Genomic DNA, 23,348 nt, shown 5'->3' with positions numbered 1-23,348 from the left:
GGGGGAGCACCTCCCGTGCACAGCGCAGCTCCTCCTGTGCGGCTTCACATCCTACAGGATAAATCAGGACCCAGCTCTGTCAGTTCACCAAAGTCAAAATTCTCTAAAATGTGTTTAATTAAAACAAGAGGCTCCTGGGCTTTCGCAGATTAGATGTGATCAAACCCACCCAGAATACTGGATTTCTCTTGGCTTTTAGGCTGGGTCTCTTTGTCCAATTCCCTGCCTCTGATGGTCTCCAATTCTTGACTCAAAAGGGAGACAGGGAGGGAGAGAGGGAGGGAGGGAGAGAGGGAGGGAGGGAGAGGAAGGGAGGGAGGGGGAGGAAGGGAGGGAGGGAGGGAGAGAGGGAGGGAGGGAGGGAAGAACCTGGCACTCCCACCCCCCAGATGTCTTATAAGTCTTGGAGGCTTAAAAACATTGCCATTGATAGAGAAGATCAAACAAAAGGTGGTCACTTCGAGCTACTAATTCTCAAGAACCGTGAGCAGCAAAGCAAAATAAAATGCCCATCGGAAAGGCTGCAAAGGTCCACTGTTGGCTGTTGCCTATGACCGTCCTCTCCCTGGAATCCTGCCCAGCACATGTCCGTGCCTCTGGGGACAGAAGACAAAGCTATGCATCGCTATGAAGGTGACCAGGATGGTGCCCGGGGAAGGAGCCAATGCCCTCCCCAGATTTATCTCTTCCCAACCACCCTGAATGTTTTATCTTCCTTGGATGGTCCCCAGATCCCGCTCCTTCCTTAAAATTCAAGCAGCCCCCTCACCCATCTTGCTCCATAATTGACTTCAGATGAATCTACTTCCCCAATGATAACTTTTCTGTCCTCTCCAGAGGTCCACGGAAAACTGACGTGTAACCATGCATATCACACCAGCGAGAAAAACCCACATCAGAGCAAACTTTGAGATTTTTTTTATTATGCATTTGACAGTATTTTCTGTGTTAGCACAATGAATGAATTTCTCTCCGAGATATCATCTTGCCACAGAGACAAACAGTGCACAGGTGTTTAAAAATGTGATTCAAGCCCTAAGGACTGAGGTGGGACTCAGAACACAAGTGAACATCTCTCTATGTACAGAGGCTTTGCGTTGAACACATCCGCCAAAAGGAGTTGACACAGAGAACAGTTTCACAATAAATAATTGCTTCTCTAAACTGTACCCCATCCTGCTGGCAAATCAGTCCCTTCCATTTCCTTGTGACACTCGCTTTTATACCTGTAACACTTAGGATATACTCATCGAAAATTTAGCATTTGGTCAAGGCTAGCACCCCGGCATCCACCATCACATCAGGACCTCGGCAGGCACTCAAATGCCGGCTCTTATCTCTCTGCCGTCGGGGGAGGAGGCGGCCTCTCCCCATCCCCGTGGATGACTAAACACTCCATCAACTTCAGACGCTCAGCAATCTCAGCGTGGCCGCTAGAGCGCAGCTGAAAGAGATTGCGAACTGTCAGGTGTTTACAATTCCCAGTTGTTGCCAATTACATAGATAAATAGAAATTTACATAACTTACAAAGCGGTTGTGTTTGCAGCTTATTTTGAAGCCCTTCCCCCAAAGATCCACATTTCTTCCTGAAAACAAATATCACCTTAATAGCCTTGAGCTGGGGCTGCCTTTACAGTGGCTTCCTGGCAACTGGGTCTGTTGTTCATCGTCTGCCTGTCTGTGAAGGGCACAGAAGTCTCTCTGCTGCACACCCGCCCGGGGGTTCAAAACCCGCAGGTGTTAATTTCCTCCTTTTCTTATCACAAACATCAAGGTTTCTTCTTTCTTTTCTTTTTTGGAGATACATTCTTTTAGTGGGACTAAGCACAGCTGAAAATGCCTGTCTAAATCCTTTAAGCTTCAAACTCATCAAACCTGTACAGCTGTGATCTGCGTCTCAAGTTGACGCCGGGCGGCCTCAGTGGCTCACACCCCACGCCTGCCCCATGTGAGGGCTCAGACGTCGGCATGCTCCTGCCAGGGCCTGCATCTGTTCCAACATGGACACGGGGTTACATTTGCAAAGAGTTAGCTTGAAGTCCACTTATTCTCCAAGAGAAGTGGCTTTGCAACTGCCATACCTCTCCGCAAACAATTTCCTGCATGAAACCGGAGCCCTGGGCGTCGGGCCCCAGGGCACAGCTGGGATCGTTTTACCCATTAGGGAAACTGGGGTCTTTGGATGGGGCATTCTTGGGGAAGGGCTGTATTGTTAAGTGAGGACCCTTTGAGTGGGTTTTCTCCCCCAGGCAAAACTCATTTCTTGTCCTCAAAGAGGTGGAAATGTGAACCACGCAGGAGCCATAACTGAGGCCTTCCTGCTGCAGGACCCTCTCCCAGGGGGCTCCTGAAAGGGCAGGCAGAGCCTGGGAGGCGGGGAGGTCCACTGCCGGGGCAAGCATTTGATGGTGGAGGTCTAAAGCCTACTCGCTTTGTCTGGCCTTGACTTTAACCTATCTCGGAAAAGGGGGGCAAAAGAAAAAAAAAGAGGCCTGTTACAAAAGAAGAGCTCTCTGCTGGCTGAAAGAGGAGACGTCTCCCCAGCCTATCTCTAGCCCGTTCCCTGTTTTGAACGGCACCTCCTTGCCAGAGCTTCTAGGCAATTTCAGAGCCTGCCATCCACCTGGGAAGGTGTAAGCACAATCATCGCTGCTGACGTGGCCACGGCGAGTTCTCTCTCCCACAGTCTGGTCCCATCTTTGATGATCACAAGCTCAGGATGGCAGCAGCTTCCACTCTGAGAATGTCAATCTGGAGATTACTAACTTGAGTCTTGCAAGAAAGTAGGGACCGTGCTTATAAGGAAAGACTTTTTCTTCCCAAGTAAAGCGTCTTACAGGAGCTTGACATGCATCGTAAAGACCTAGAAGAAGCACCTTTCCAGGCCCCAGTGGGACATCTGTGCCACCGTTCTCATCTCCTGAACATCCAACAGAATGATAACACCAACAGCAAAAGCAACCAGTGCTTTTTCTGTGCTGGCCTCTGCTGCCTTCCTAGAACACACCCAGCACAGCACATTCCTACCACAGGGCCTTTGCACTTACCCTTCCCCTGCCTGACATCCCCTTCCCTTCCTCATCCCTCTGGCTCACCCCTCCCCACTTCCTCCAGTTCTTTATGCCAATGTCACCTGGCCAGTGAGACCACCCCTGTCCACCCAAACTGCAGCCACCCTCCAACACTTCCTGCCCCCAGCCTGCTTCCTGCTCTCCTTCACATGCCCTACTCTGTGTTTAATGTATTGGTTTGCTATCTGTTTCCCCCACTATTTAAGTGCCAGGAAGGCTGACCTTCTGCCTTATTCCCTGTGGTGTCCCCAGCATCTAGGACGGTGCCCTGCACATCACAGGTGCTCAACAAATCTTTGCTGAATTGAATAAATGCCACGATGGATGGTGGTTTTAATCACATTCCTCCCTTGCGGAGAAGGGTTTGGGTTTGGGTTTGGGGTGAGGAAGAGGAGAAAAAGGAAGAAGGAAGAAGAGGCAAAGTGGGGACCAGCTGGGGCCTAATTCATGCTCTCCTGGGGTCTGTCTCTGCCTCTCCTCTGCATTTTTATTGTGGATGCTGAGAGAACCCTCTCCAGACGACTCAAAGCAATCTGCCACCAATTCGGAAAGCCTCCTGGATACCAAACAGGGTTTAATCCTCCCTTGATCAGACCCTGTAGGACCCCAAGCCCCGCCTCAGGTCATTACTATGAACATCAATTACCATCCCATTGCAGATGTGTAGGTGACTCAGTAATAACGATTTCTGATCGATTGAATGACAAATAAACCCAGTTGGGCTGCAGGAAACCCTCAGGATCATACAAAAAAGACAAGTGGGTTAAAAAAAAAATTCCTAAAATGAACTGGAGGACTCGGAGGGCCTGGTGCCCAGCTGCTATAATTCGCCTCTGTCCAGAATCAGCTGCTGAAAAGAAGAAATGATTCTTTTTGTAGAGACCACCAGTTGCTATGGGAGCAGAGGCGCAACATGGGCACCGATAGATGAGCCTGCAGGGGCTCTGAGAGGCAGCGATCGGTGAGATTTGTCCAGACCTGGTGAAATCCAGGGCTGGACATCACTGCTCAAAAGCTCCAGGGAGCGCAGGACTCAGCTCCTAAGACGCAGGGCAGGCTGTCCACAGCTTTAGGCTGTTCTGTCCCCAGGGGTGATCTACCAAAAGCACCATTGCCTGTGGATGCCCACCACACGTGGTGTCCCGCTGGCCGCCCGCACAGACCAGGTGCGCCCCACACATCCTCCGTGCCCCCCATGTGGCAGCGACTCAGAAAGCAGCTTCACCTCCTCGGACGCACGCCCCCGGCAGCACCGCTGGCCTGCTTTCCTGCTTCTCTGTCAGGTGTTCGTGCCGTCCTTGAATTCCTGTGGGGAGAGAGCTGGTTTGAATGAATCAAGCCACATTTCCACAGGGCTGGTTCTTCAGCATCCAATTATGAATGATTTCCTCTTCCCACCAACATGAGTGCGGTCCCCCAGGTCCGCATCTCAGGCACAGTTTCTGAAGGCTGAGCACATGGTGGGTGGGTTTCTACCAGAGTCCAGCCTCCACCCACACTACTCAGTTATCCATCAGATGTTAACGAGCCAAGAAGAAAAATGTGGTTGGCGCTGGGGTTTCTGGACAGCAGATCCTGGGCCCCTGGCTACCACAGCACCTGCTGCATAGAAAGCCCCTCTGCTTGTGCGTTTTACTTGCTGAGAAGCACCTGGAGGTCCCATCCCGCCAGCGATGGCTCTTGGAAGAGGCTTTACAAGGCAGCTCTGCCTGGCGGGGTTGATGGATCTTGGCCCAAAGTAAAGAAAAAGAGGACCAGGAGCATGAGTAGTAAAAACCAGCTTACATGGCTACCACGGGTCGAACCTAGGGTCTTGCTTATTTATTCAAGTCCACAGTGACTCACAAGCTTCTCTCCAGCAGTTAGAGTAGACTACAGGGTCTCAAACTCGGGGGCCTGGGGGGCCACCAAGTAAGATGATGAGTGACACAGGTGAATGGACGTTGCATGTCCCACTAGAACCTGAGTGGCCCTCATTTGGTTCCAGCCTATCCGGCCAAGAGGGGATGTGGGCTGGTGAGACCAGATGGTCCCATTTGCTATTTTTAGAGAAGCTAAAAATATGCACTTGTTGAGGAGGGGGGTGATTCTGCAATTTTTAAGTGTTGGCAACTTATTCAAATTTTGGCGGCTTGCTGTGCAGTCCAGAAGAAATACGTCTGGAGACCAGACACGGCCGTGGCCACGTTGCAGGCCTTGCTTTGAAAGGCAGTGAAGGGACGGGGCTGCGGCACCCTCGGCGTGCAGCCCGCGCCCTCCCCGCCTGCAGGACCGCGTCGGGCGGAACAGGCAGAGCCCTGCTGCACCCACACGGCCCAGGGCAACCGATCTCTGGAAATGCAGAAAGCCAGGGAGGAGGGTCATACCCGCGGGCAGCCGGGGTCCGGGGAGGGGGTCGTACCCGCGGGCAGCTGGGGTCCAGGCGCAGAAGTGCACGCAGGCGGCGTCCTCGCTCTCCGCACAGGCGCAGCGCGGCGTCCCCTTCGACGGCTGCGAGCTCTGCGGAAAGGTCCCGGCCGACCTCCTGCCCCGGAAGCTGCCTCTGTAGTTGGACAGTCCATAGGGCACAGTCCGTCTGCAAAGGACAGAGAAAGGTCAGGGCCACGTCTGGACGAACCGCCCCAGCCTCCCTGCTCGGGTCGCTGGCGAGGGCGTGCGAGATGGTGGGCCTGGGCGTGGATGAGGCAGGCGGTGCAGTCCTGTCCCAGGAACTGGTATCCACACCCTCCCCTGCACTTGGGGCCTTGGGAAGACTCTGGAGTGGATCCTTCATCCCCGCTACCCGCTACTCCCCAGGCAGTGGGCTGGGGCAGCCGGGATGGAAAGATGGGGAGACCCTGGGGGAGATGGACGATGGCCTCCTCTTGCGGAGGGAGCAAGCAGACGCCGGGTGGATGCGTTTTTAGTCTTTTCAAGACCCATCCATGGCCAGCACGCCTCCCAGCCCGGGTCTTTCCAGGGCAGTTCTGGTTTTCCTTCCAGCACTCAAACCCCTGACATGGACAGTCCTGCTGACCCGAACGCTGACCCCAGTCTTCATCCTTGAGCCAGCGGCACATGAGCCTGGTCAACCAGACCAGTAAGATGCCTTCCAAACCCACAGCCCAAGGCCGGCCCTGGCTCCCGCCCTGCTGGCCACCGTATTTCTTCCGTGTGCACGTCATATTTATAGTCTGCACTAACTGGAATAGGACAAATCCAATTACGGCCGTTAGAGACACATCCTGGCCCCTGAACACGGCTTTCTCAAAGCCACAAACGTCAGGGGAACCCTCTGTGCCCTGTGAGATTCAGCCGAGGACAGAACTGACCTTGGGAAAAGTCTTATGAAACTGTTTATCCATTTCATTTATGGTTGGAGCTGGGACGAGGGTGATGGTGTCATTTGAAACAATAAATGTTTACATCTGTTTCTTATGCTTGTGTCCATCCAAACCACTGCTCTCCAGGGATGGGAGGACACCGCCAGGCAATTCAGTGGGAAAAAGTTAAAAGCATATGCTTAATTCATTAGCACTACTGAACAGGATTTGGGGGACAGATTACTAATAACTAGAGGAAACACATGTGGCCAAAAGTTACTTTTCCAATAAGTCTTGGCTTTCCCGCTAGCCCCCGAGATCAACCACCTTGGTTTCTGTGAGCCCCATGGAGTATCACCAATCATCCACCTCAAAAGGGGTTCTGACATTCTCTGTGCATTTTCAAAATAGCATCAAATAGAATTTCCTTTAATTTGAAACACATGCCATGGAGCCTTTCTGGGGCGGTGAGGGCAGAGTCGGGGGGGGGGTGCCCCATCGTGACCTGATGCTTGGAACGAACCTGTTCCCTGCTGGGCAGGAGACTGGAGCTAAGAACATAACCCCATAACCCCACCCTCTCTCTCTTTTCCCCTCTCCCCACTCCCTCCCACCCAAGTGAGTTGAGAAATGGCCTTGTAGTGGCTTCCCTGGATCCAAGCAGGCCCAGTACTGAGCAGTCTGTGCTCACAGGATAGAGAAAGCAAGCAGGGGCCAGTCCCCTTCTGAGCTGAATCTTGGCTAAAACCCCATCTTTTCTCAGGAATGGGAAATAGGGGTGGGGGTGAGGTAGCAAAACAATACAGACATTGTGGTGAGGCAGGATTTGGCTAAAGGTATAGATTTCCAGTAATAGGGCCACATTAAATCTCTAGGTGTTGACATTAAACCCAGACCCCCATTTCTTGGTGAAAATGACACACAAGGAATAACAACCAAGGCTCCCATTTTTCCATCAACAGCAAGACCTGCGATTTTGAAATTGCTGTCAGTGGATTAGGCGTTTGTGTGCGCAGAGCCACTCAACTTTGCAAACGCACAAAGTGTTTTTAGTGAGCAAACAAGGCAACGTGGTATTTGGTAATAGAGAACCGCTAAGCGCTTTCCCAGCAGCCTCGTGGAAGGAGCTAGTATGCAAATGAGCCCTTGTAACTTTCCAAGAATGCTTATGGAGGCAGGAAACCCCTGCTCCAAGCCCCAGGTGCGCACTCCGCTGGCTGACCTGGAAGCCGGTGGGGGATGACGAAAGCTATGAACCAGAGGACTTAAGAGATGGTCCAGACCACAGAAGGCCCGCCCCCCATCAAGAGTTCCAGCTCCAACAAAGGCCCACCTCCCATAGGTCGAAAACTTAAAGGTTTTTAAATCAATCTGATAAGTGCTTAAATAAGAGAGTTCAGCTTCAAAACACCTTGGAAGTTGGAGCTTGATGTTAGGATTCTGGGGCTCCTTGGAGTTCCGTGTTGGAACATGGCAGCACAAGGTACATTGCCTTCCAACCTGCTCCATCCCACATGAAGCCCAAGCTCCATCTACCGCCCCCCCCATCCCACAAGCAGCTGTCCCCTGACCACCCTGTAGGCCTTGGGAGATGTGCTGGAGCCCTGTTCTGTCCATGGGTATCAGACCCTGGAAGTGGGCTCAGGGACATCTGAGTAGAGGGATTCCAGGATCGTGAATACCTGGAACATGGTCTAGAAGAAGGGGTATATGCTTTCAGTCTCATAGACTCCTTGCAATGGGCTGGGAGATATGGCCAGAGGAGGGTCAGAGGCACCCTCTACGCCACAGGGCCCAGGGCAGGTGTCTTTCTTTTTTCTATATATATGTATTGTTTTAAATTAATTAATTAATTAATTTATTTATTTATTTTTGGCTGCGTTGGGTCTTCATTGCTGCGCACAGGCTTTCTCTAGGTGTGGCGAGCGGGGGCTACTCTTCGTTGAGATGTGCGGGCTTCTCGTTGTGTTGGCTTCTCTTGTTGCGGAGCACGGGCTCTAGGCGCGCGGGCTTCAGTAGCTGTGGCTCGCGAGTTCTAGAGCACAGGCTCGGCAGTTGTGGCGCACGGGCTTAGCTGCTCCGTGGCATGTGGGGTCTTCCCGGACCAGGGCTCGAACCCGTGTCCCCTGCACTGGCAGGCAGATTCTTAACCACTGCGCCACCAGGGAAGCCCCTAGGTGTCTTTAGGTTTAAGAGTGGATACCAGCTCCTCAACAGTACAAGAAAGGGCTACTTCTTTTGCACCTGCTGTGGACCCAGTACAAGGCTGAGCAAATGAAGACTATTAATTAAGCAACTGGTTGTTGATTGTGAGATAAACTAGTCCAATAAGACTGGATTCTCTCCAACCTAAAACATTCAACAACCACAAAATTCATTACAAAGAATTTCCAACACTTGCCAAGCATCCACTATATCTGGGCATACCTCATTTTATTGCACTTCACAGATACTATGGATTTTACAAATTGAAGCTTTGTGGCAACCCTGCATTGTCAGATGATGATTAGCATTTTTTAGCAATAAAGTATTTTTTAAGGGATATACATTTTTTTAGACATAATGCTATTGCATACCTAATGGACTGCAGTATAGCATAAACATAACTCTAATATGCATTAGAAACCAAAAAATTCATGTGACTTGCTTTTTCACTTCGTTGAGGCTGTCTGGAACCAAATCCACAGTATTTTCAAGGTCTGCCTGTATCTCCGTGGTATTAGTCTAAGTGTGATGAGGATGCAGAAAGGCCTTAAGGAGTTCACATGCTACTGGTGTATGAAAACAGTACAGGTCAAGGAAACCTGACAAGCCAATACACCCAGGTATGTGCAAGGTACACAGAGCACAGAGAAAGGTTACCTAGTGATCCCATTATTATGTTGTAAAGCACTTACATGATGAGCACTCCACCCGCTCCACAGTTTCCTGATCTATGAAAGGGTTGTCAGACGGACTGAATGATACACTGCACTGCATGAAAAATGCTTAGCAAAGAGCTCCTAGTGGTGAATTAATGTGGCTGCCATTGTTGCTTTTTTGGTCTGGGAATTCAAGAGAGTTTTACCAGGCAGAAAAACCCCATCTACCAGGCCTGCGTTTGAGATGTGTGACTAAGTAATAAAGACAGGTAAGAAGGAACCAGAGTGCCACATGGCATAGCAATGCCATTCTTTGCCAGGCTTCCTTTTGGCTGGTCCATCATTCTACACTGTCTGCCCAATAAGCACTCATGTTCTAATTGTTTTGGTACCTTTATCATTTCTTGAATGTTTCCTGAATGGTGAATTGGAAGGACCCAATGATGGAACCAGGAAAATGAAGTTAAATCGGCTGAGAACTTTGACCAGCACACCATCTGACCTATGGTTTAGCCTGTGCTTTACAGTGGGGCTTAGAGAACACAATTCTTTGTAAAAGTAGTCAGCTCTTCCACCTGTTAATGTTCCAGTTATAACACAGAGCTCCAAACAAAACAGAAGCAGATGAGAAGATGAGTCCGAGTGCTCTTAGACAAAACACCCCAAAACATTCACATAGGCGATGTCTAGCATTGTGTGTATTTGTATAATAAATTGTCCTCAGCATATGTGGTCAGAACATTCATGATTTGCTCAGTGACGGTGGTGCCAGAGTCATATTTACCATTTAACATTTTCTCCCATATGTCGCACATAAATGTTAAATACTAAACTTCCAAATCTCCTGTGTTCATTGTTCATCTGCATCATCACACTGGAAGAACTTTATTTCTTTCTACAAGAAGTTTTTAAATAAGGAAAGTTGAATGTTTCTTTTAAGAATCTGTTTTTAAGTTCACTGTTGCCTTTTCCTAAACGAATCAACCATCTCCATCTCTCTGATCGGAAAATTGGCTTCAGTCCCTGAAGTGAAAGGAGGGAAGCAGATATTCACAAGGGTCAGCCACTTGCAGCAAAAGGAGCTTCACTGGCCAAATTCTAAATTCTCAGGAAAGTTTATCAAATTGTCCTTGAAAACCCAGTTATCATATCCTCCCCCCCCATCACTGAATAGCACTCAACAAATATTTGTGGAGTGGTTTGCAATGTATGGGCCCTGGAGTAGACTCTGGGTGAACATCCATGAATGAGACAGACCAGTGGCCCTGTCCACCCACAGTTTTAATCTAGTACAGAGGTTAGCAAATTGGCATTTTTGTGGGCTTCATCCAATCAAAAGAGGGTGGTTTTTCTTTAATCTGAAAATTTCACATAAACATCACAATTTCCAGCTTCTCTTGTATAACTGGAAGTTATACTCACTCCAACCCCACACTCCAACATGGCAGCAGGTGTCTGGAGCTGAGTGATGCTGTCAGAGTCTGGCTCAAGCTCTCTATTTGGCCCCAGTCCCTGTATCTGTCCTTCTTTGCTTGCTTCTCTCACCTGTCTAGCCCTCAGGGGCATCTCAGTTTACAACCCCTGCTCTAGTGGCTTGTCCCACAAAGCAAAGCCAGACAGGTCAAGTGACATGGTGACAAAATTAGCACCTGCTACTATTTTTACAAATAAAGGTGCTGTCATTATCAATTCAAAAAGCCTAGGTTCTAGCGGAGTGTCTCCCCAACAAACAGAACATTTTCACTTCATGGTCAGAACATCAAGTTGATGCTCTGTCTTCTCTGGTTCACATTTTTCCTTCTGAAAGGGAAAGCAAGGGCAGGATCGCCTTTGGGACACACTGTACAGAAGGCGCGACTCTGCTGACCGGTCCTGCAGCCGAGAGGAAGGGGAACAACTGTTTCCCAGGGGTAGGCAGACAGGCAGCGGCAGCAGGCCCAGCTGCCAGGCACCAGCACTCATTAGATACTGCCCCCCCAACACTCCCCAGAGAATCAACTTCGGGACTCCAACATGCTTTCTAACTAGGGCTTGATTTCAGATTTTATTAAATTCCTTCCTTAGAAGACACCACTCACTTGTTCTCTCAAGCTTCAAAATATCTTCTTGGGCAAGGAAGAAAGTGTGGATCAACTTCACTGACTGTCTTTGTAACCTTAGCCAGAAAAAACTGCTAGCTAAGAACTCTGTTTAAGAGTAAGACAGGATGAAGTAACTACAGGAAGTGGCTGAATATTCAAAGGCCTATAAAAGCATCCATTCACTTCAACAAGAATCTAGTGGACCATCCCCCCCCCCCCTCCCCCGCCACTGCCACTTTGCACAAAGACATAGAGGCAAGAGGGAAACACCAGCTCAGAGAGAGGAGTACCCCTCTCGAAGGACTTAAAAGCCCAGAATTCTCTAGAGCCTGGAATCACCGCTGGCTGTTTTTGTCTCCTGGAATCCAATCTCTTATCTTTCCCCTGGGGAATTATCCCTCCCTCCCTGTGTGAGGTCGTGCAGAGAGTGTCGATTGACAGTCTCACCTTCCCCTGCCTCAGGACTCAACAGGTGACCCAAGCTGGCCCATCACACCCTCTCCCTCCCAAGACTCCTGAGCAAAGCAATTCAAGGTCAGAAAATACTCTGAAGCTGCTACTTGCCAGGCGGCTCCGTCCTGCCTTGTCTGTCGACTGTGCTCCCACTGGGACCCCCAGTCCTGTCTCGGTACCTCTCCTTTCTAAGCCTGGTGCTGCTTCTCCCTCCCTTCCAGTTTGTGGGCCACGCTGTGTCCTCCCAATAAACTCCTATGCTGTGTTAGCAACACTAGGTTTCTGTTGCTTGCGACCAGTGACCTCTAGCTGACCCCGGAACTCACTTTCTCCAGATGGATGCAACCATGATCTCTTGGGCTTCATAGAAAGACCCGGAGTCTCTGCAGCTGACAAGGACAAGTAGAGATTTTCTTCATCGAAACAAACACAAAAGAATATGTTCCGAATCAGGACAAAACCTAGCCCACGAAGCTGGCTGGAAGCCTTTCTTCCCAGGTATGCCCACTGTGAAATGTTTGGTTCGGATCACACTGTCCTTTGGGCAGGTGGAAGCAAGCATATGACCCCATGACGCTCAGAGCCCAGCCCCCAGATACTTGGCTGACCACCTCACAAGGCTTACCCTGCAGTGACTTGACTCCTTGTCCGCTCACCAAACACCTGTGAAAGTCTGCTTGGGACAGGCCTTGGGCCAGACAACCACTGGGTGCCCTTCCAACCTCCAGGAAAGAAAACAGCCAAACTGTATCTCCTCCTTGACCTCGTTACGCAAGCAGAAACACACGCACACGCTTTCTGGTTCTGAAGAATATGACACAAACTTCACGCTCACAAACAACATAAAGTGAACTGGCAATTTGTAGCTTTACTTCTGCAGAAAATCCCCGCATCTCTAAGTGGGAGGACCCCAAGGCAAATTGTTCCTCCACCACCTGGCAATGGAGAAAGTCCTCCTGCAGCCTCAGAAATAGCCAATGACCCCAGAGCATTTAGAAATATCAAAAGTGTGAGCAATGTGCTGTGGGTTGGAGATTAATTTTTTTTAAGACATTCCCCTCACCCTCCCCCCCAGAAAAAAACAACCCACGACTTTTGAATTTATCCAGGACTTGGTTGTTGGGGAATTTTACCAGAATTACATACATTTTCAAAGAGGACATTGACTCTCCATCAATCGGACCCAAGGAATGGGGGCGTTCCTCACCTCTGCTGCAGGTGTGGCTTCCTTTTTGTCCCCTGGGGTTGGTAACAGCTGTTCTCTGCCTGTTCACCTCGGCACCCAGGGCAGCCCAGGCAGTACCTGGCTCACAGCAGGTGCCCAATAATACCTCAACATCTCAATAACAAAGGTCTGCTACGTGAAGAAAGGAGGGAGGGAAGGAGGTCTCAATTGGCCATTTCTCCTAGGCCATGCCCAGTCTGCCAAATGTACAGAATTCCTGGCTAAGTCACTGGATTTCACTATTGTTGTCCTCAATCGGCCCCTCTTTGAGGTTCTTCTAGAGAGAATATGGTCTCTAGATCACTAGAAATGGAAGAACCATGTCTTGCTAGTAACTTCCGCAGACACATGAGGAAGAAACCAGGCTACCGGATGGATGAGGCCTCAGAGACAAAACCAGAGGCTTCCCTTGGCAGACAGACCCAGGTTTCTGGCCCAAATTGAAGACTAGTTCCCTGAGAGGCCCTAGGTGAGTGGCTTCTCTCTGGGGTTGACAAATGAAATCACTGGCTCTCGGGAAGGTCCGTCCAGCTCCAAATTCCATCGAGAGATTCCCGAACGCCCTCACTGTTACTTGAGCATCTCCGAACAGCACAAATCCTAGAGCAGGGCCCAGCCCTTCTCTCCAGCAATTAAACCACAATGAAATGTGGGCTCTCTACCCCACCCAAGTGGAGAGATTCCCAGGATCTCACCAACTGTATTTAGAAAGCTTTGGCCCAAAGAGTAGGACTCTCCCACGTCCTACCGCCACATAACGGAGCTTAAAAATCACCCCAAAGCCACAGGTGATATCATCCCATCAGCTCCCTGGACACAGCAGCTTCCTCCCCCAATGCAGACACAGGGGCTCTGAATGAAGGATATTTGACCAGTGGTCAAAGCAAGGGAGAACGGCAGAAAAAGCCTTCTGTGTTTGGTGTGTGGGGTGGGATTTCCAAGAGTGACAGCTTTAAAAAAAAAAAAAAGTTAGGGCAACAAACGCCTGCAATATTTGGAGAATGAAGCCATCTGTGGAATCCAACAGATTAGCTGGTTTCCCCTCCATCTGGTACAACCCAAATGCGTCCATATGAGTTAGGCTAGAGTTTCTCTCCCCAACCCCCAGTGACCCTAACGAATTCCAGGTCGAATGTAGGCATGAGCAATCCACGTCTGTCTGGCGTGGCCTCATTATGACTTTATGCAAAGCTGCAGACAGACGTGGCTCAAAATAGTTCCCAGCAGTGGAAACAGAAGGGGTAAAAGAAGGAGCAGGTATTTTTTTAAGAATGGGGGTATTTGTACAGGGATAAAAAAAAAAAAATACAGACACCATCACACATCCCTTTAAATAACCCACAGGAAGCAAGAGAAGACACCAGTTGCTAATTTTCAGGAGATTTCATCTTAAGGATGGAAAAGTCCTACCGAACGAAGCCATGCTCGCCATGGCAACAAAAATAAGGACACTCATTTTCTTCCTAATCTAATTGTTTGCATCCTGTGGTAGCTCTAATCACTTGATTGCTTACCTCAAACTAAGAAGACTTGAGTCCCTCTAGAGAGACAGGCTTTATCCCCAAACAAGAACCAAGCACAGGGTCAGATCCTGTCTTTATTAAAAATGTCGATATTTGGTTGATTATGACTAGTGATGCTTGCCCTAATTTTGACTTTTTAAAAACATCGCATTAAGTTTTATTTTACTTTTTGACATCTTCAAGTTTGCACCTGAAAGAGCGGGTCATGAGCCTCACCCTATTCTCCACCCTGCAAGAAACCCATGGAAATCAGATTTAGAAAAACCCAGAAAAGCTACAGACACCTCTGCTCTCTTGCCAACTTGCTTCTGACTGCTGGCAAAGCTGTTGGCCGCCCCCCAAGTTGTGGGCGGTTCGTGCCATCGTTGAGCAAGAAAGGATCACAGCACCTCGGCCACATCAGCCTCCGAGGCTTTCTCATGGATGCATGAATCTGTTTCTGTTTTTTAAATTACTGGGCCGGGCACAGGGTTCGCTGGCTGCCCTGTTCTAGTGTTACTGTTTATTAAGGCCTCCTGCTAAGTCAGCCCTGAGAGGCTATAAAAGAAGAGAAGATGTCCAGGGCTCTGAACATTGCCAAGTTCTCCCAAAGCTCTTGGCTCCCCCGAGATTCTGAGCCGGGGCAGATGAGAAAGGCCAGGGGACGCCCTATCCTGCTGTCCATTCCTGGGAGACTCGGCGGGGGAGCAGGACTTTAGAAACCCCCTGAACTGTGTCTGGACCGGCAGCTCATCTACATCGTGGCCATTGCCCGGATTTATTTTCTTTCCAAATAAAATTGGTTCCTAGGGCTTCCCTGGTGGCGCAGTGGTTGAGAATCCGCCTGCTAATGCAGGGGACACGGGTTCGAGCCCTGGTCTGGGAAGATCCCACATGCCACGGAGCAACTACGCCCGTGAGCCACAATCACTGAGCCTGTGCGTCTGGAGCCTGTGCTCTGCAACAAGAGAGGCCGCGATAGTGAGAGGCCTGCGCACCGCGATGAAGAGTGGCCCCCACTTGCCGCAACTGGAGAAAGCCCTCGCACAGAAATGAAGACCCAACACGGCCAAAATAAATAAATAAATTAAAAAAAAAAAAAAAAAAGGCTATGCCTTCCTGGGACTGGGTGTGCTAATGCCTAAAAAAAAAAAAAAAATTGGTTCCTATCCCAAATAGGGGGAAAGTGTGTGTGTGTGTGTGTGTGTGCACACGCGTGTCCCATTTTAAGGAGGTCTCCGTTTCCACCGAAACATGACTTAGAATGGGATGGGGTCATTTCCCTCTTATTAAACAGTTGATCTATTTGTTATGTGCTCCAAAGCTGAGCGTCAGTGACACGGGGTTCCCTGGAGCTAGGAAAGGGGCCCCAGGCAGCCCCACTGGACGTGCTGAGATGCACATCCCAGGGCGGGATGGAGAGCTGGCGGTACAAAGCCCTGTGAGCTCCGACCCAGCCGTGGGACCCCCTTAACGAAAGCAATGTTTGCTGCCCAGCTTCCTTTGTTTTAAATTCTTGCAGGAATATACCGCACCAGAGAAGTCAGAGCCTTTCATCTGCCTTCAGATTTAAGGCCAAGTTCCTAGCTGCAATGCCCCTTTCATCTAGCAGAAATCTAAATTCTCCCTCCAGGGTCATGCAGGGTCACGACCTCTTTGTACCGAGTTTTCTCGAGGCAAATCAAACTGCCTTCCAGCCTCAAGCCTCTTTCTCATCCAGTCAGGATCAGATGCATTTCAACGAACCCATCTTTGTCCCTGGATATCTCACCTCCTCACACCCACTCTGGGGTAGAAAAGGGGACTTTCAGTCCAAGTGAACCCAACCGGAAGGTCACCTTGTGTGAGCCGGCCTTGCCAACAAACTCTGAAATTTAGCCCCGAGGCCCTCAAATTTTAAAGACGCATCTTGCCGTGAAATGTTCTGAGCTACTGCTACCCAGACTCAAAATTGGGATGTAAACGTCTACTAGATTTCCAAGGCGGAGATGGTTACATGGAAGGGAAACAACTCAGAGCGTAAAAACAAGATCAGTCAGAACCCTGAGTTCAAGATCATTTTTAGTCTGGCTGATACAGTCTTTTCTTATGTGTCCTTATTTATTTACCATTTTTGTAAACAGATTCCGTAGTTATTTCCTGGGATCCCTTCCTAGTGGCCCACACTCAGGTCCCCGGCGGTGCTGGGTCCATGGAAATTGTGTCTATTCTGTTAGACTCACCCTCGCTAAGATTTCATCGTTCAACAAAAAAGTTCTAAACAGATCATTCGAATTATCCTGAAATGCCAGACCCCCTCCCTCTCCCCTGCTTCACTGTACCCACCTCCCCAATGAGCAGAGGAAGCCCAGGGCAGTGCCTTCAGAGAACACCATGCCCTGTTCCCCAAAATTCTAATTATTTACCAAGGTAAGTAGGACTCAAACAAGAAAGGAGGGGCAGAAAGGGCAGGACCAAATCTCATCAAGCCTGTAACAACCTTTGGCCACCAGAGCGCTTATCAAGCCGCTTATCAGCAGTCAGCCAAACACACCTTTTCCCAGGGTCTGTAAACCTTATGCAAATCAAATGCTAATAGACCGCGCACCAAGGGCCATAGAGTAGGGAAAAACTGAGGTACCCGGGTGCGCGCTCCTCAGCGTTACTGCAGGAAGCAGCGCAAGACCAGTTGGAGGGTCCAAGGAAGCCCACCTCAGCAGGACTTGAGCTTCTCAGTCACCGGCTTCTCCAATCAGAGACTGGGATACGGCAGGTGGGGCGGCAGGAAGGGCTATGCAGCCCCAGGGGCTGTACAGTTATCTGCGTGGTCATGTCTTTGAGGTACTGAGTGTCTACTAGAGTCCAGACACTGTGCTGAGAATGCCCCTCGCGCCTTCTCATGACATCCTCACACATCTTTACTCATAGAAGTCACGGTCAACATCAGTGTGGACCACTGTCACCATCATCACCATCGTCTACATGATCATGACGAAGCTCAGAAAGACTATCCTTCTGCCTCAAAAGCTGCCTCTCCAGCAACGATACTCCCAGTCCTGACTCACGGGTCACGTGACTGTTATTGGGGTCTCTGAAATCACATGGTGGGTGGGCAGCTGGCCCCGCATCAGTGGGAGGCTGGCAAACCAAATCCATCCTTTCCTCTGGGATGTTCTCAAACTTAAAACGTCCTTTCTTAGAAATGTGCTGGCCTATCTCTCTTGAACAACACAGGAGGCAAAGGTGAGTCTGTTGAATTGTTGCCTTTTTGTGGTAGAATACATTGAAATACAATTAAAATGTTTTGTTATTATTATTTTTACTCTGCTTCTTTGGGGAAACAAATGTCGTTCCTGAGTCAGTGTGGCCAGGTTGATCATCTTGTTAGGTCACCATCCTAAAGTCACACTGATGTCTGCAACTTACCCAGGGGCACAGGGAGAGGGTGGCATCACCCCCAGGTCATGCAGCGAGTCACATCCAGGACACAGGGCAGAGCTCCTGGGTCTGGAGTCTTCCCACGAGATTACAGAGCCCAGATTTTCCACCACAGCCGTGATTCCAAACATCTTGCGCTGCTCTTTCCAGAAATACATTCCTACTTGTCAGCCCATGTGGCTCAGATTTTTGTTTGGAAACATGGTCACTGTCATAGCATCACAATGCCTCCCTCATTATGTCCTTGGAGGGATTTAACAGATGGCAGTTTCCCTCAATTCTCAGGAAAAAAGTGGGGAGGAACAGAGCAGGGTTCCTTGCTGGGGGCCCTGCAGCTAACTCCACTGGCCATCTGAGAATGAGTGGTTTCACTCCATGGCCAGGTGTACAGTGGCAGGTGCAGAGGGACTGCCCTGCTATGGGGTACCATTAGCACTGAGAGCTCTGTGATGGTTAATTTTTTATGTGTCAACTTGGCTGGGCCATGGTACCCAGATATGTGACCAAATGCCAGTCTAGATGTTGCTAGGGAGGTATATTTTAGAGGCAATTAACATTTAAATCAGTAGATGTTGAGTAAAGCAGATTACCCTTCATAACGCGGGTGGGCCTCGTCCAATCAGGTGAAGGAGAGGACAGAGAGGAGTGAGGTGCCCTGAGCAGGAAGGGAATTCTGCCTCCAGGATGCCTCAGACTGAAGACTGCAACATCAGCTCCTGTGTGTGTGTGTGCGTGTGTGTGTGTGTGTGGTGTGTTTATACACACATAGATATCTACACACACACGTCCTATTAGTTCCATCTCTCTGGAGACCCTGACAGACACAATCCCCCACCATGTCATAGGACACTCCTGTTGTTGAAGTATTCTCATGGAAAACAACCCCGAGTGCACAGGGATGTAAGCACATGGGCTACTTGTCGCTACTTCTCTCCTTATTATCTTATTCTTGGCAAATTTTCCATGGCCATAAGACGGGATGTGTTCTTCTCTGGTGTGGAGTTTTGCTTTTGTTTCTGTTGGCAACGGTGGGGTTGCTGGGGGGAGGGGAGGGGCGGGGCTTCCTAACGTGGCCAAGGAGAGCCATGAGCACCCCTTGTCCCGTGGGTGAGCTGCCATCTCAGCCGCCTCCCCAGGGGCAAGAAGGGCAGTGTCCACGATGCACTTGGTTCATTTCTCTTTGGGGTCCTGGATCTTCTGGAAGAAACAATGGAAGTTATGGGCAACAGCCCTGGAAAAATCCACATTCCCGCACACGTCTATAGGGATGTGAGACCTCTGGCAGCACCCACACGCCCTGGGACAGCACGCCTCATTTGTGGGAGAAAGACCCGCAGACAGAACCTCAGTGACAACAAAGACAAGGGCCTCACAGGAAGTCACCAGCGTTACTGAGATCTACTATGTGCTGGGTGCTGCTCGAGCTCAGGTCTGGAAGAACCAAGTGCATAGAAGGATGTGGGGAAACCAGAGAACTTGGATCTCATACCCAGAAAATACCACTGGGAGCAGCTTGTCTCTCGAGCCTTAACTTTCCACGTGAGATACAGTAACTACAGCATCCCTCCTGAAGTTTTTGGGTCCTTAAACGCAGCCAGAACGACGATTCTCCAAGAATGCCTGCAACCTTGCAAGCGTCCTTCCGAGGCACAGCCGGATTTTTGCCTCTGCCTCCATGTGACCGGAAGGCAGTAGAAGGAAAGACACCAGAAGCTGAAAATCACCCAAAGTTCAAGACTCTCGATATAGGCACGAGGCTCCAGACTCCTGCGGGTTCCCAGCACAGCCAGCGGTGGGGACAGGATGCAACTCACACCCTGGAGAAGTTTCGAGAGAGCAAGAGGGTCTGCTAAAGAAGAGGGGGTGACAGCTAAGGGGTGGGGGGCAGAAGCTGGAAAAGTCCTCGGTGCGCGCTACCCTTGTCCGTTTAGCTCAATCCAGCCATTCTTCAGATTCTTCCATTTCTCCAAAGGTCCAAGTTCCCTAAAACCCATTTCCTCACTTCGCGATCTTATCCAAGATGTTTTAAAGTTTGCCAGTGGACCTGTCCATATATCAACAGAGAATTTTTGGAAGGAAGGAAAGAAAGAGGGAGGGAGGGAGGGAGGAGGAAAAGAAAGGAAGACAGAGAAAGACCATCCAGGAACATCTTCCGTATAAAAGTTATGTTGCTTGTCTGACTTCAAAATGCTCAAGTCTGGCTATTGTCATTTTTTTTGTTTCCCCGGGTAGCTCACGAAACTCCCAAACACCATATTTAATCCTTTCCCCCTAGTGTTTAAAATGAATCAGGGTCAGGGAAGAGGGGAAGAGGTAAATCAAGCTGTGAGGGGAACGTTAGCGAGTTGGCTGTCCTAGAAAAAGCCAAAGACCCATGGCTTCAACTCGGGCCCTACACGCCAGCTCAGAACTGGGAGACAGGATTCCCACCAGGTCGCAGGGCTTCGCGACAATCGCTTCCCGCAGCCACTGCTCAGGGCTTGGCAACAGGCAGAGAACTAAGGTGGTCTCCAAATATCCCCTCCTTCCTCCCCTCCTCTCCTCTGCAAAGGCCCCCCTGCCCCAAACTTGCTTAGCTTTCTTCTTTCTCCTTCTAGACCCACAGCCTGGTATTCCTACCAAGGCTGCCCTCAGTCCTGGATTCTGTGAAGTTCATTTGGTCAGAGGACAATGCCAGGAAGAAAGAATCAGAAAGGACAAGTGTCAGGGTGATGGGGCTGTAGGAGAAGGTGACCCTGATCACTGTCTGAGAATAGAAGGCAATCAGTGACAGCCCGTCCAGGAGTCCCTCCCCAGCACACATCACTGTTATGACCTGGCCCCACCCTCCCTACTGTGGGCTGACGGTATGTGTAGGAACCTGATCGGACACAGCCCGGCAAGCAAATTCTGCCATCTGGGTCAGCTTCATTTTGGGGGACCCGGGATAAAATGCAAACATGGAGCCCTTGCTTCAAAAAGTATTAAGCATTTCCATCGCTGTGCTGCACACCTGAAACTAACACGATATTGTAAGTCAACTATACTTCGATTTTTTTAAAAAAAGTATTAAGCATTTCAAGATGGCGACAATACACTTTAAACCATGAGGGTCTTTCTGAGCTGGAACCCTGTGCACACGTCCAGGCTCCCCGCTGGAGCCAGCCCTGCTTGCCATGCTGGACAACAGGGTGACTTTCCAGACCTCTCCCAGATGTACTTAGACGGCTCATGACCTGGTTTGAAATACATTCGGCCCCCCAGGTTCACCCTCCTTTGCATTTCATCCTCAAGGTATCGGTGAAACAAGGTGGGTATGTGAGGCCCATCGAGATATCACCCAGGGTGCTCAGAGGTTAGACGGCTCGGAATGAAGGAACCCCTGAAGGACACGAATCAAGGGGCTCCAAACACAGTGGCAAAGTTGGCTTTCCAGGCCAAGGGCTCCAGGAAGGCTACGAATCCCTAGTCAGGTGCAAGCAGGACGCCCAAGAGATCCCAAGAATACCTAGAGACATCTAGAGACGTCTGGTCCAAGTCCCAGATTTTAGAGACCAGGAAGGCGAAGCCCAAAGGCTGGTGAGCAGAGCAAGGTCAAGCCCTCTTCACAGTTTGCAGGATGATGTTTCTGCAGAAGGGGTTCCTCAACTGAGTCGCTGCCCACGGCCTCGGGAGAGAGTGGGCTTTACAGCAAGGAGACCCCACAACTAACTCAGATGCCACTGTCTCGGTCCTGCAGTAAGAGAGTTCTCAGGGACCGGAAGGGACAAGGGGAGCTGTCTGGGGCAGGGGGTGACAGCCTGGGGAGGACCCATGGGCTTGCCCCCCCCCAGGAGGTAAGGAGCCTGAAGCCCATGGAATTTCACCCCTACGGGGCAGGTTCCACTAGGCCCTGCCAAGCCCACCCCTGTGCTCCCTAGACAGCAGGCTGCTTTCAAGGAATCTGAAACTCCTTGGAGCCTGGCAGGGTCAGCAAGGGGGGCCAGGCCCACTTAGCCCCTGGGGCAGGAGATAACTTTCGGGGCTTCTTCCCTCCCAGAGGGACTTCTCAGGTGTCTAATCCCTCTGGCGGGCTCATTTCCCGCAGAGGGAAGGCTCGCCCTTCCACCGGATCAGAAACTCTGGGGTTGGGTTTCTCCTGCGCCAGACCCTCAGAGGGGATGGGGGTCACACCCTTGACCTGCAGACCTGACCTGGGCTGGCAGGAGAGCCTAGCGAGGGCTGAAGGCTGTGCCAGGCGGGCTCTGGGCTGACCAGGCTGGGATGGGACCAGGTCATCCCGGAGTGTGAAGAGAGGGGCCTGGCCCAGGAGCCCCGCCCCCAGGGCTGACTCACTCAGGAGTGTTGATCCAGATGATGTCCAGGTGGCAATAGTAGACACACTCTTTGTCCTTGTAGGTAAAACATGTACAGCGCCGGGCTCGGTGGTGCACAGGGCCTCCCTTGGCCGCCTGCTCCCCAAACCGACCAGGTCCCTCCTCCTGCCCAGGGCTTCGGGGGCTTGGACCACGCACTGCTGTTCTGGGCACAGTCTCCTCCGTGTCCCCCTCCGATCTGGCTGCAGAGGGGGCCCGGGGCTCGCCGCTCCTGCCAGCGTCCCCAGGCTGGGGGCGAGGCGCCAATCCTGCAGAAGGCAGATGGAGGGGCTCCTGAGTTGCCGAGGGTGCAGGCCCCGGACACCCACCATCCCCCAAAACCCAGGGGAGGGGGAGAGCCAAACTTTCTGCCAAGTTTGCAAGCTAATGACACTTTCTGTTAAGTCTCCAAGCTACGCCCGAGGTTCGGAAAAGCGTGCAAAGCTAGGCGCGCAGTTTCCGAAAAGTTTGCAAGTTGCGTGCACACTTGGTGAAAAGCTTGGGAGCTCTTCTCGTCGCGCAGCCTGCAAGCTATCTGTGCCCGCTGAAGACGTGCAAGCATTGTGCAGGCTTTCGGAAAACTCTGCAGTCATTTTGCACAGTTTGTGAATCGTCTGCAAACTTTTGGAAAAGTTCCCGACTTCACGAAAAATCGACAAAGTCCGCCCCGGGCCCCGGGTCTCCAGCATGCGTGTGGGCTGCAACCTCCCGAGCCCGCGGGGGGTCCGTGCCCTCAGGTTCTGCCCCCCAGCCCGCCCCCCGGGCGCCTGCAGGGGTGGCGAGCCGGGGCCAGAGGCCTCTGCCAGCGATGCCCCCTTCCCCGCGCCCCCCGCCCCGCCCGTCCCGGGGTCCTTTTGTGTGCGCTCGCGCCAGGAGCCGCGCGCCGCCCCTCCCGCTTACCTGCGGCGGAGGTCACTGCGAGCCCGAAAAGGAGCCACAGCCGCAGCTCCATGAACCCCGGTCGGCCGCGGGAGCACCGGGCCGGAGGACGGACGCCTGTGGCCGCGAAAGGGCGCTCGTGCCGGGCACAGCGGGCCTCGCCCTCCGGCTAGGGGGTCTTCGAGGCCGGCCGCTGGCTGGCTGCGTCCCGGGCTGCGGCCA

General features: G+C 51.1%; 1 protein-coding gene across 1 annotated transcript; it reads right to left on the bottom strand.

The window, feature by feature from the left end:
- Window positions 1-944: 944 nt before the first annotated feature.
- On the bottom strand, window positions 945-23,331 carry EDN3 (endothelin 3). The gene is made up of 5 exons (XM_057529513.1): window positions 23,148-23,331; window positions 22,228-22,516; window positions 5,474-5,647; window positions 4,298-4,378; window positions 945-1,444 (listed from the first exon to the last, which is right to left on the bottom strand). Exons 1-5 carry the CDS (start codon window positions 23,197-23,199, stop codon window positions 1,405-1,407), a joined length of 636 nt encoding a protein of 211 aa, XP_057385496.1. The 5' UTR covers window positions 23,200-23,331; the 3' UTR covers window positions 945-1,404.
- Between the last annotated feature and the right edge of the window lie 17 nt (window positions 23,332-23,348).

The sequence above is a fragment of the Balaenoptera acutorostrata genome, chromosome 15, assembly GCF_949987535.1.
Source record: "Balaenoptera acutorostrata chromosome 15, mBalAcu1.1, whole genome shotgun sequence".
In the NCBI taxonomy this organism is placed as follows: Eukaryota; Metazoa; Chordata; class Mammalia; order Artiodactyla; family Balaenopteridae; genus Balaenoptera; species Balaenoptera acutorostrata.
The sequence above is the reverse complement of the archived record's forward strand: the minus strand, read 5'-3'. Positions and strand labels throughout refer to the sequence as shown.

What these genes read in the sequence shown, in the direction of transcription:
- EDN3 (XM_057529513.1), bottom strand. Translation starts at nt 23,199, where the DNA reads ATGGAGCTGCGGCTGTGGCTCCTTTTCGGGCTCGCAGTGACCTCCGCC. An exon ending in CGCAGTGACCTCCGCCGCAG is followed by an intron (nt 22,517 to 23,147) that starts GTAAGCGGGAGG and finishes TGCCTTCTGCAG; the next exon opens with GATTGGCGCCTCGCCCCCAG. An exon ending in ATCTGGATCAACACTCCTGA is followed by an intron (nt 5,648 to 22,227) that starts GTGAGTCAGCCC and finishes TGTCCTTTGCAG; the next exon opens with ACGGACTGTGCCCTATGGAC.